The 12,907-nt window shown below is 30.4% G+C and overlaps 1 protein-coding gene across 1 annotated transcript; it reads right to left on the bottom strand.

The window, feature by feature from the left end:
• Positions 1-1,389: 1,389 nt before the first annotated feature.
• LOC106764987 lies at positions 1,390-1,735 on the bottom strand. The gene has a single exon (XM_014649455.2). The coding sequence runs from the start codon at positions 1,668-1,670 to the stop codon at positions 1,470-1,472; it is 201 nt and encodes a 66-aa protein (XP_014504941.1). The 5' UTR covers positions 1,671-1,735; the 3' UTR covers positions 1,390-1,469.
• Between the last annotated feature and the right edge of the window lie 11,172 nt (positions 1,736-12,907).

The raw sequence follows: 12,907 nt of genomic DNA, 5'->3' as shown, positions 1-12,907 counted from the left end.
GAGTGACTCCACTCGCTCAGCGAGTTTGCATAATTCTGTAGCACCAAACTACATAATCATGCAACCTGCACCAAATTGACTAATTGGAAATATTTTTCCCAACTTCTAATCCTCCTAGATCATGATGATATACTTGACTAAGCTTGAATCAAAGTCTCTTAGCTCTTATAGACTCATTCTAAAGTGTTTACTAACCAAATTACACTTCAAAACCTACAAAACATCAACCTATGGGCCCAAATCACATTCAACCACTTTTGGCACAGTTTTAAGCAATTTAAGGACTCTACCAAGTCCCAAATGACTTACTAATACTATCCCAACTGACCATTAAAGAACCTAACTCCCAAACCAGATTTTCACTACTTCACTTCCTCAAAACTAGTTCTAATCAAAGATAAACTTTAACTAATCATCACCAATTCTTCTTACCACAGAATTCTAACATTTTACACATTCCATAACAGTTCAAACATCATTCAATGTAGTTCATAATCATAGTTCGTCCATTCACACCTAAAACAATCAAATTGCATGTAATAAGTTTACCATAAAAACCTAATTTTTGTTCAACCTACACAATACTCATAGACTTTTCACACATACAAAATTAATCACCAATTAAAGCAAGAGTCTAGCTTCCTTTACCTAAACAAAATCTACACAGCTCAAAGAAACCCCGACAGTTTGCTTACATCGCAAGGAAACTCTAGAAGAACCTACAAATCACCAATTGGTAATAGAAAACAACTCTTAGAACCTAAATTGAGCAAAAAATCAAGAAAGAGAAGCTCACATCACATGCAAGGACAAATTTCTTTGCATGATCACAAATTAAAAGGAAACTAAGAAAAAGGAACGAAACTTACTAGCTCTAATCAAGAAATTGATCGGTTAGAAAGCAAGGATCACCTAGACACATCCTGATTATCGAACAAATGATCCAAGAGTGAACAAATGATCCAAGAGTGAGAATTGTTAAAGAGATGTTAGAAAGGTTAAAAAAATAGTGTTTTAAAGAGATAAACAATATTCTAGACAATAAGACTGAGTTTAAAAAATTGTATTTATATTATATGATTATGTTATAATAAAATACTCAATTTTATTATTTTAATATATATATATATAAAAGTTTTTACTGAGAGATTTATAGAGATATTTATAAATATATTTTAAAACTATTAAATAACACCGCTATGTACAATATAATATCAATTTGCAGAAAATAAATGTAATTGTTTCTTAAATTTTAATGAATCCACCAATTTACATTATCAGAGTTTATTACACAATTGTGATATACCTTTGCATTTGAACCTCATCTAAAAATGAACACATGCTTAAGTAACTATCACAGTGGAAAATAATCATTAAAGACACTATTAGTTAGGAAAGAAAAAGTAAGAAAATTGATTCCTTTGTTATATGTAAATCATATTACATAAGTGTTTACAAAATGAGAGTTATTAGAAGACCTCTAATCTCTTTGTGCAAATGGTACAATAGTATTTTGTTTTGGTCTTAAAACATAAGGGTAGAAAGCAAAACCTCCACTGGCTCTCTACATCAATGGCTTGAACCATCCCTCCACAATAAGGGCATACCCCTGGCGCCACATGCTTCCCCAACACCTTTTCCTCCTTGTCACACACAAAAACCAAACACATCACACTTTCGTGGAGTACTAAAGAACAATTCTAGGTAGTGTTTGTTTGCTTTCAGAATATGTTTTGCGTTTGTATGTTGTGAAGTTGCTTATATAGAATGGGGCAAAGAACGTTCCAGAACATGAAGAGAATGAGAGAAGGGTGTTGCTGTTTCTAGAAGAATGGAGATTCGTCTACAAAGAACCGCCAAGTCATTAGAAAACCGCAAATGTTTGAACGAAGCGCGTTCTAGAAAGTTCTTTTTCAGCTTAAACTCGACTTAAGTGTTTGACTAGTTCGTAGAAGCGCGTTTACTGTTTTTTTTTTTCCTATGACGTTAAGGATTTTTGGTAAAAATTAGAAGTGTCTCTTTTTTTTTTTTTCTTGCCAACGGAATTCGAGAACGACGCGTTTAAGAAATAAAATTAAAAGATAAATATATTTTTAGTTTTTAAATTTGAACATAAATTTAATATAATTTTCTAAATTAATTGTATGACTTTCTCTTTAACATGTTGAACTACATTTTACACTGATTGTTATTTTTTGACTTCTATAAACTTAAATATAATTTTAAAATAACACTTAACATATAAAAAAAAGTTGATTTTATTAAACTAAAATGATTATATCTGTTTAATTTTTAATTTTATAATAAAAATGTATCAAAATTTAAGGTAAATAAATTTTGATTTCGTGATTTTAAATTTAGAGATAAAAATATATTTAACCTAAAAATAATTAATTTATTAATTAAAATTATTTTATATATGAATTAATTAATAAAATTATGTCATATTTTTCTAAATTTTAGTTCATGAAAAATTTAAGTTTATTGTTTTTTTCTATATTGATTTTTTTTTTTAGAATTTATAAAGAAACTTGTCCAAACAAAATCAACATTTTTAAATATGCAGTTCAATAGTAAGAAAAGTGTGATTAAAAGTTACAGTTAATGATAATTAGTTAATTTTAATAATTATTAATTTAATTAAATTCATTGGAAATTTTAATTAATTAAAAATGTAGTCTCATCTCAGCACTATATTTCAAACCTGTTTTATTGAGACAAAATATGAGTGATTTATTTGGTTCTTCGTATAAGATTTATTTTGATAATTGTGTCAGCGCGTGAAAAAAGTAAATGGTTTGATTATTTTTATATTAGATATTTTTCTCTAACTTTATTCATTGTGTTTACGTAAATAATTTCTTCTAGATTTTATAATCATATTACTTTATCTCTATCAATTACCTTAAAAAAATATAGTTTTTATTCTATTTAAATTAAATGACTTTTTAAGCATATTAAAATAAAAATTATAAATATAATTCAACTTTATAAAATAATTTTATTATTAATTAAGGTAAGATTTATATAAATTTTAGCATAATAATATGAAGACCTAAAAAATAGTATTTTAGAAGTGGTAGTGAGTTAAAAATAATGAATCTCCATTATTTTAATATTAGAAGGTTTTAATATATAATGAATTGTTATAAACGAGTTTCATTATTTTAAAACGTACTATTTCTCTAGAAATTACTTTTTTAGAATTCTCTACCTTCTCTCTAAATGTTCTTGCTCCTAAATCATATGTTTGACGATCAAGAGGTGTCTTTACAATCACGGCGTCAAGGTCTATAAATCTAGCCGATCAATTTCAAGAATAGAGCAAGTAAGTTTCGATTCATTTTTCTCCTTTCGTTCCCAAATCTAGAATAATCTAGTATTGGTGCATCTGTAATCATGCTTCTTCTAGTCGTTCTTGGTCCACAGATTCCTTGAGTTTCAAGCAATCGGTGGAACATTTCTTTGAGTTGGACATATTATTGTAAGGTAAGGGAAGCTAATTTTTCTTTCTTTTTTTTATATGTAATAGGAGGTTTGAAATCTGTTATTGATGGGTTATATGGTTATATGATAATATAAATGTTTTAAATTGAGTAAATATTGATTAATGTGCATTATGATGAATCGTTGAGATTTTTGAATTTATGAACTATTGTGTGATTTATTGTATGATGAAATGAATATGTTGTTGATGCAAAAACTGTATGAATAATGATGGTTGTGAAAATATGAGATTGAAAGTGATGAGTGTTGGTATGTTGGTTCTTGAAATAATGAGTAGAATGCAGAACCTGTAGTTTGGTAAGTGTTATGAGGGAATTGTGACTGGTTAATATGCTTAAATGAGGAAATTTATGATATTAAGTTGAGAGGAAAAATCTGAGTGTAATTACTACTTGTTTGGAGTGAAATTAAGGGGTTTTGATAGGTGAGTTTGTGAGTAAAGAGTGGGTTGGGTAAAACAAAAGTTTGTGGACTATGTTAGGGTCATTTAGGACTTGTGAGAGTTGTCAAACCAAAATAATATGGTTTATTATGCAGTAGAGGGTTGTAAGGGTGTTTTTGCTTGGTTTTGGTCTAAATAAGGGGGTTTTGGGTAGTGAATTTCTAAGAGAGTGGATCTGGGTTGAATTGGAGAGTTTAGGGTTTGTTGTTAATTCATTTAAGACTTGTTCATACCTTTATTTTGTAGAGTTTTAAGTTAGAAAGTGTAGATTTGAGTTGGGTACTTTTAAAGTTGTCATATGGGTTTAATTCATCTAGTTTGAGTCTAATGATTAAAGAGGTACCTTGTTTTAGTTATAAACGTATTTTCATATCAATTCTAGTGTGTAAGTGATGAGTCGATATTTTATTGACTGTATTTAGTTTATTGCACTTAAATAAATCAGGAAATTGTGCTTAACTGTCCGTAATTTTCCCGTTTTTCCTAGTTCTGCTTAATTTGGTCGGAAATTCATATTTTCGCTGATTTGAATTTTCTGAGCTGATTAATTGCAATTTGGGTTGCAGGGAAATTTTGGGAGATATCATTTCGAGCATTAGGATAGTGGCGTGCAGTATGCAACCTTTTTTATCATTAGAACAAGTCTTAAGTGCATCAAAGTCCTTGAAAATAGTGTGTTGTTAACTGATATGGCACTGAGGGGTAGTTTCTGGCACTCAGCGCCACCATTCCAGGGATGCCAGCGCTGAGCGCCACCATTCCAATGGCACTGAGCGATAGATTTTAGGAGTTGAGCGTTACCGCACTAGTTTTTGTTTCTTTTTCAAGTTTTGGAAATACCAAATTCGGGGTTCTTGGTGTCAGGTTTGGACGTTCTTTAGGTCATTTTGGGGGGTTGGAACCTTCCGGAGTTGTTGGTGAGGGTTTCAAAGTTGTTTTCCTTGCCTAAATTTGAGTTTAAAGGAGTTTTTTTTTGTTTAGTGGTTCTTCTTGGGTTGCTCTTATGTATTAATGTATATGAAATGATTTCATGTGATTTTTGATGACTTGTTGGGATTGTTTATGGTCCTTTGAAGTATAATAAATGCTATATATGTTTGTATGCAATGTAAAAGTGAAAGGTTACATGTATATGGTTTCAAATGGATTCTTGTACTATATGCAATGTATATATAAATATAAGGTTTATATGAGAATGAAAGTGGTGTGTAATGAGAATGAGAAAAGTATGTTATGAGAAGAATCTCAAGGAGAGATTCTATTTTCTAGCAAGTTGTAAGATAATGCTTGATAGAGAGACTACAGTACACTGGTATCATGATATTCTACCAACCATTTAACTCATGTAGAGTTCGATGGGATGGCGGAGAGAATGACCAGAGGTCTTCACCCAAGCCTTGTGGGTTTTAGGAGGAGAAGATTTACCTCATGTTGAGTAAGTCAAGTTACCTTTTTTTATAACTCTGCAGAGTATAAATACCACCATGAGTGCATGCATGCAGTAATCTATATTGGCATTATATCCGGATAAATGAGTATAGTGGTATTGTGGTTGTATGAATTGCTTGTTCTTGAATGTTGTTAATTGTTAAACTAAAGTATTATCTGAGACTTTATTTGTACACTAGCTTACCCTTGTTTTTGGGTTGTCTGTCTTTGTGTATGTTTTCTATTTTGCAATGATCACCTTAATGGTGTGAGCTTAAGGAAGATTCCTTTTCAGTCTTTTCAGCATGAAATTGAAAGATTAGTAACAATCATAAATAAATTTTTTTATTTTAGTAGTTTTATAGTACTAAAAAGGATGTTACATATATAATTATTAGATTTTAAGTGTGACATCCCATAAATTATATAAGATGACATAATATAAAATAGAACACAAAATGATAAAAGAGAGCAGTCAAGAGGATGTAAATATAGATTTAAAATTTTACACTCATCCCAAAATGAATTATAACCTTAAACTATACCTAATTTAAAGTATTTCAAAATAAATAGATTACTAAAGATAATTTCAAGGAATTATAAAGTTCAAATTTATATTACAGAAATGTCTTTCAAAATAAAGTAAAAAGAAAAGAGGAATCCTAAGAACTAGGCGCAACGTCCTCGTCTTCCAGGGCTTGCTCCAATGGAACATCATCTGCCTTTGCTCACATCCAAATTGGATGATCATTGCAACAGGAAGAAGACAAACATACAAAGCAAACAACAAACATGCAAGGGTAAGCTAGATTCTCAAAAATATACATTTTAATGCAATTTAATTTAACATATACAATTTTTTCACGCAAATAAGTAATTAGCACACTATAAAAAATCATAAACTAGACATGACTCGTCCGGACTTAGAATGAATATCGAGCTATGGCGGGTTGTGCACTTGTGGTGGTCTCTACTGCTTTGCAAAGCTATTGCTATGGGTTACACCCTACCACACACACAAGTGTAAGTCCGTTATCACTCGCCTTGGGTCATACTGGAAGCACCCAAGACTAGGACCTCCTACCACTCTCACCACATGACTAATTCTTCTCTAAGTGAGATTGAAAGAGTCATTGGAGTGTTAGGATAACCCCCAAGACTGAGCTTCCTATATTCATTCTAAACCCTACCATAATCTCACCGAGAGATAGAACTTAAATTCTCATATTACATCACATGGAACACAATAATTCTTTTAGTTATGTCATAAAAACAACTAATACATACTCAGACATTACATACTTCCACAAAAACATCACTTATGACACAAATTTCTTTATAATCCTAATTACCAATATTTAAGTAATTCAAACAGCTTGGAGATCCTCACCAATGGATCCGGAAGGGTCAAAAACCCCCAGAACGACCTAAAGAACGTCCAAAACGGACATCCGGAATCTCACAAACTATCAAAAACAAAAGCAACAGTAGAAAAGGGCGCCCAACGCCCTTTGGGGGCGCCCGAGCGCCATAATTAAGCTGAAACAACGCGTTGAAGGCCGCCCAGCGCCCCTCAGGGGCGCCCAGGCGTGTATTCTGCAGATTTTGCAGAACTCACACTCCTAAGTTTCGTTTCAGGCCTTTTGGTGAATTTCTAACACTCAAAACTCGATCTATATGATGAATCTAACTTGCCTAATCAACTCTAACACTTCCTAAACCAATTCTCTAGTGATTAACCATAGATTAAACTCTAAATCTCCATTTTTATCAACCAAGATACCCAATTCTAAATCTATTACTTAGAAACTATTTTTAACCTTTTTGACCCTTTTGACAAGTCCTATTTGACTCCCTTAGACTATCTCACTTACCCAGAACAACCACCAACTCCTATTACTAAATCTGACTACCTCAGTTCCCTCAATAGTACCCAAATTTCCAAATTTTACTCAACAGAACGACCAATGCCCTTTTTATCATGACTCACTTCATTTATTCACGTAACATCAATACTGAATTTTTTCTAAACCAATTCATAAACGTTCATGCACATATCAACTCAACACCATTCAAAGGCGCATGAATTTCAACACATGAATTTCACAGTTTCATATCCTAACAATCAAAAGTCACATAACATACAACAATGAACTTCTACATATAAGCTCAAACAGTATAAACTTCTAAGATAAAATTCTCACATACTATATTCTACAATTTCAATAGAATCTAACCCATGCATATAATAATTCCATAGAACAGAAAAAGGAGACCCAGCTTCCCTTACCTCTTAATCAAGCAGCAAAATTCTTGAATGCCCTAACCACACGCTTACACCCAAGGGAATTTGAAGATACCTATAAATCCCCAATTGGAGATATAAATTAGTCTCTAGAATAAAATTAGGATTATGATTTGGGGGAAAACACAAATGAACTACATGCAACAAAATTTGCTACATGATCAAAGTCCAAAGATGAATGGAAAAGAGGTAAATGCTTACCGGATACAAGAAGGAGAAATTAATCGTTCAGATTTGAAGCTGAGGACGTCAGGTGTACTTAGATGCTTTCTGATTGAAGAACAAACGATTTAATTTGAAGAAAAGAGGAGAGGAACATGAAGAGAAGCAAAGGAAGTCAGCTAGCTAGGGAGAGGGTTACGTTGCAGAGATGAAATTAATAGTGGTCTGCCAAATTACTTTTGAGTAACTAAAGAAAAGGGAAGAAGAAAATATATTTTATGAATTTAATAATATAAAAATAAATTTTAAATTTTAAATCCTAGGTTATTACATTAAATCTAACTCAATCTATAAAATTAATTTAATTTAAAAAATTTAATTTAAAAAATAAAGTTAATATATATATATATACATACATATATATATATATATATATATATAATTTACGTTATTTTTAATTAATATGAAATTTTTAATATTTAATAATTTAATTGTCATCAATAATTAATCATTAATTATTTTAAAATTGTGATTTTTATAGGCAATTAGAGGATATATTAACCATTATAAAAATGGTTTAATTTTGAAACAAAGCTATGAGATGATTAATGGAATACATTAGAGAGAGTTATGATGTAATTAAGGTAAAGTAAATAGAAAGGTTTTGAAATGAGTGGTTATAATTTGTGGAGGGAGAGTTGCAATGTGAAAGGAAATAGTGTGGAGAATTATTGACCAAACCAGTTTATTAATGTAGAATAAAGTACATGCATTAAAAGCATCTCAACCTTTGTTAACAAAAAACCCCACGTGCAAACCTAGGTTAAGGTACAACAAAATATGTGTTTAATAGCCCACGTGAAAACCTACTGAATTTTGGTTCGTTGGAGTGAAGGACGAATTTTATTTTATTTTATTTGTTTATGAATACTTTTTTTTTTTTACTTTATTTTTGTTTTTCTTTTACGAACATATTTAACTTTTATTTCTTTTTTTCTTTAGGCATGTTTGAACTTACTTTTTCATTAGAGGTTATGGAAAAATAAATAAAAGAGTTTATTTTTCAAAAGTTATAATTAAAGTAAAAGTTCTTTCATTTAAATATTTTTCTCGTAATGAATTTTTATTTGGATATAATCTTTTCAAAGAGTTTTTTTTTTTCTTTCGTTCTAATGGAAAATTACGTTTTCTTTTTATAAGATGGTTAGTATCAAGTTTTTATGCAGTGGTGGAGCTTTGAGTAGGCTACGGGGTCTTTGACCCTCGAATTATTTTTATATATTTATATATTAATATAAATAAAGATAATTTATTTTAATTTTAATATATTCTTGGTATCATTAAAATTTTTTGTATATTAATTTTGATATTTGATGACTAATCTTGTGAAACTTTCAACTACTTAAACATTAATAAAAAAAATTATTTTTCTATTTTAGAAAAAGTGTGACAGGTTGGGAGAAGGTAAGTGTGCCTTTCAATTGATTGTGGATGTAATTTAAAACGAATTCATATGTTAGTCAAATCTTGTCGTGTTTTTACTTCATATTTTGTCTTTTCGTTTACATTTAGTAAAGTTGTGACAACACTATCACATACATTTTTTTTGCAATGTACATCACGTCTATGCAATGTCGCACGTCAAGTTTGCACCAATATGGATTATTAAAGAATATTGGTCGTTTTTTCAAATGTTTTTCTCAATGGTATGCTTTTGATGTTTTTTGAAAACATCAATGTTCTTCATTTAATTGTATACTTCTTCCCCCATTGCGAGGTCTGAACACAACATCATCTTTAGGGCGCTTTTCTCAATCTAGGATAGGGTGATTTCGAGAAAAGAATCTTCCATATCTTGTATAGACAATTTTCTGACCATGCTTCAATTGAAGATAACTAGTCTTTTCTTCATAAATGGGACATGCAAAATGATCTTTAACATTGTGATCATTCAAGTTTTCATATGTTGAGAAATAATTTATGGTGCAAAACAACATTGCATGTAAACAAAAGTTTTCTTTAGAATATGAAATGAAGACCTCGACGCCCTCTTCCCACAACATTTTTAAATCATTAATTAATGGTTTCAGATACATATCAATGTCGTTTTCAGGTAACGTGTTATTTTCTGTAAGCATCTCCTTCAACAACTCCAACAATTCCGTGAAACTTTTATCAGTCCATCCATTCCTTGCTTTAAAAAAACAATTTCAAAGTTGTTGATAGCCATGTAAAGTTACTTGTCCACATAATTTGTTCCTCTTAACGTTGTATGGTGATGTAGTACTTTTCCATGCCAAGTCCAAACTATATAACTCCTCATTATCTCATATATGAATAGATGATCACAAATATTGTCAAAGTCTTGAAATATTTGATTAAGACAATGAACACAAGGAGAAAAATATGTCTCGTTCATTGGGTTTGCGTGTTCTTGAACATATTATAAGAACTCGAAAACTCCCTTTTCTTACTCTTGACTAATATGAAATTTATTCATCTAACTTCAATCCATACTACTTTTAAAAAGTATATAAACAATAAAAATGCAAAAAATCACATCAAAAAATAAATATAACTTACAATAAACATACAAATATGAAACACAAATACAACAAACAACACACAAAGTACAATAATGAAACTAAAAATCACATATGCAATGATATATGACTACAATGCAATGTCTTCCAAAACCAACACTAACCTTGATAGAATGGATTCATTGGTAGCAATGGACAATAACTGTGATCGTGGTGGAACTTCATGGAGAACAAAACACCAAATGAATACAAAAACACAAACAAATCCATAACCACACCTTCAAAAAATCATACATATTTATGGTAAATAACACAAAATGAACCTTTTTGTTCCTTGACTTCATGAACGAAGCAGTTGGTTCACTTAAGGCGATGAAGTTTCAACTCGCATAAGCAAGTCAATACTACAAGAAAAAAATGAAAGCAATCGGTCAAAACATACAAAATACACCAACAAAGTATAGAGATTTTTTTTTTGCAAGAGTTAAGTGGCTACTAACTAACCTTTGTTCTTGTTCGCACTCATCTTCGAACACGCAGATTGAAGCATAAATGAAAGTGTGAAGAAACAGTGGGAGTGGGTTATGTTTTTACAAATTTTTACAAGACACATGGCTTCAGAATAAAGTAATTTTGACATCTTATAGGCAATTGATATCGAAATTTAGGGCTTCAAACATCTTATGATTGTAAATTCTTACAACTGCCTACGAAAGAAAAGTTTTGGTGTTTTCACACAGTTCGAAGGGGATATGGCGTCAGAGTTCTCCATTTTTCAATGTCTGGTTACTTAGTGGGCAACCTAAAGGTCTTTGTTCAAAGGTTGAAATTCTCACATAAGGCATATGACATCGAAATTCGCCCTTTTCCGACATCTAGTTGCTTAGTGGGCAACCCAAAGGTCTTTATTCAGAGGTTGAAATTTTCACATGACACCAAAATTTTTCCTTTTTTGATGTCTAGTTGCTTGTTAGGCAACCCAAAGGTAATAAATTATTACAACTTCATTTACACAGTTCGAAGGCATATGATGTTAGAGTTCTCCCTTTTTTGACATCTAATTTCTTAGTGGGCAGTCCAAAGGTAATAAATTCTTACAACTGCATTCACATAGGGCATATGACGTCAAAGTTCTCCCTTTTCTAACGTCAATTTGCTCATTGGACAGACAAAAAGGTCTTTTCTGATCAAAGGTTGAAATGATTATGCAAACATATAACGTCTGGAATATGTTTAGGCTTACTTAAATTAAATATAACTTTCCCATTCCTTTCATTCATATCCCTTAAAGTTTCCCTCTTGAACGTATTGAGAGCCATTTCTAAGTTTTTTTGGAGATGTCTCTTACAATCAACTTTTAGAACATTTGTGTCCTCCAAACCAAATTTTTATGTCTCTGGATTTCAAACTACACCTTCATCTTCATAAAACATATGCATTAATGTACTAAATGAATATATATGATAATGAAGGTGTTGTTTGATATTTAGAGACAAGAAAATATGGTTTGGAGGATAGAAATATTATGAAATCTTACTGTATGGAGACATCTCCATGAAAGTTTAAAAAATGGCTCACAATATGGTCAATAAGGATACTTTAAAGAACAAATAGACTACAAAAAATTGCACTTTTCCGACGTCAATATGGTTTGATGATTTCAAGCAACTTCTTCATGATCACAAAGCCTATGCACAAATGTGAAAAGTCTACGAGCAAGAAAATCAGATTTTGTAAACATGGAAAAATTGTTTGAAATCCAGTGACCAATTGTTTGAAATCTATATTTGGTAATTTTCGGTCTCTAGATTTCAATCACTCCTTCAAGGTTCACAAAATATATGCATAAATGTGATGAGTTTACGAACAAGAAAAACATAAATTTTGTGAACACGAAGGAGCTGATTGAAATCCAGAGACAGAAAAAAATGATTTGAAGGATACAAAAGTTTCGAAAGCTCTTTCGAGAAAAGAAACTTTAGTGAATGAGGTGTGTCTTTGAAATATATTTATCTTGTTTTGGACGTCAGAATTGGTCTATTCCGACGTTATATTGTTTCTAGACACACAAAAGAGTTGATTCAAGATCCAACATAATGTTTGGAAAGGAGAAATCCAACATTAATTGACGTCAGAATTCTCATTTTCAACGTTAATTAATTATATGACGTCGTAATGTGATATTTTTTGACGTCTAAATTGGACAACTATTTACACTTTTATAACCGATCATTTTTAAAGTTAATATTTTTTTTTTCTAATATTGAACTCGAAGTCTTTTTGGTCATATATATATATATATATATATATATATATATATATATATATATATATATATATATATATATTAAATTCAAAATCGGCTGTGTAAAAAATTAGAAGAAAAACACATGATTTTGCTAAAAAAAAAATTCTAGGATTCCATTATTAAAAAATAAATAGCTTTTTTATTATTTTTAACTTACATAAATTAAATAATAATACTTTATATAATAATTTATAGAATTATATAGTAGAATT

This window comes from Vigna radiata, chromosome 6 (genome assembly GCF_000741045.1).
Source record: "Vigna radiata var. radiata cultivar VC1973A chromosome 6, Vradiata_ver6, whole genome shotgun sequence".
NCBI lineage: Eukaryota > Viridiplantae > Streptophyta > Magnoliopsida > Fabales > Fabaceae > Vigna > Vigna radiata.
This window is presented reverse-complemented; position numbering and strand designations above follow the sequence as displayed.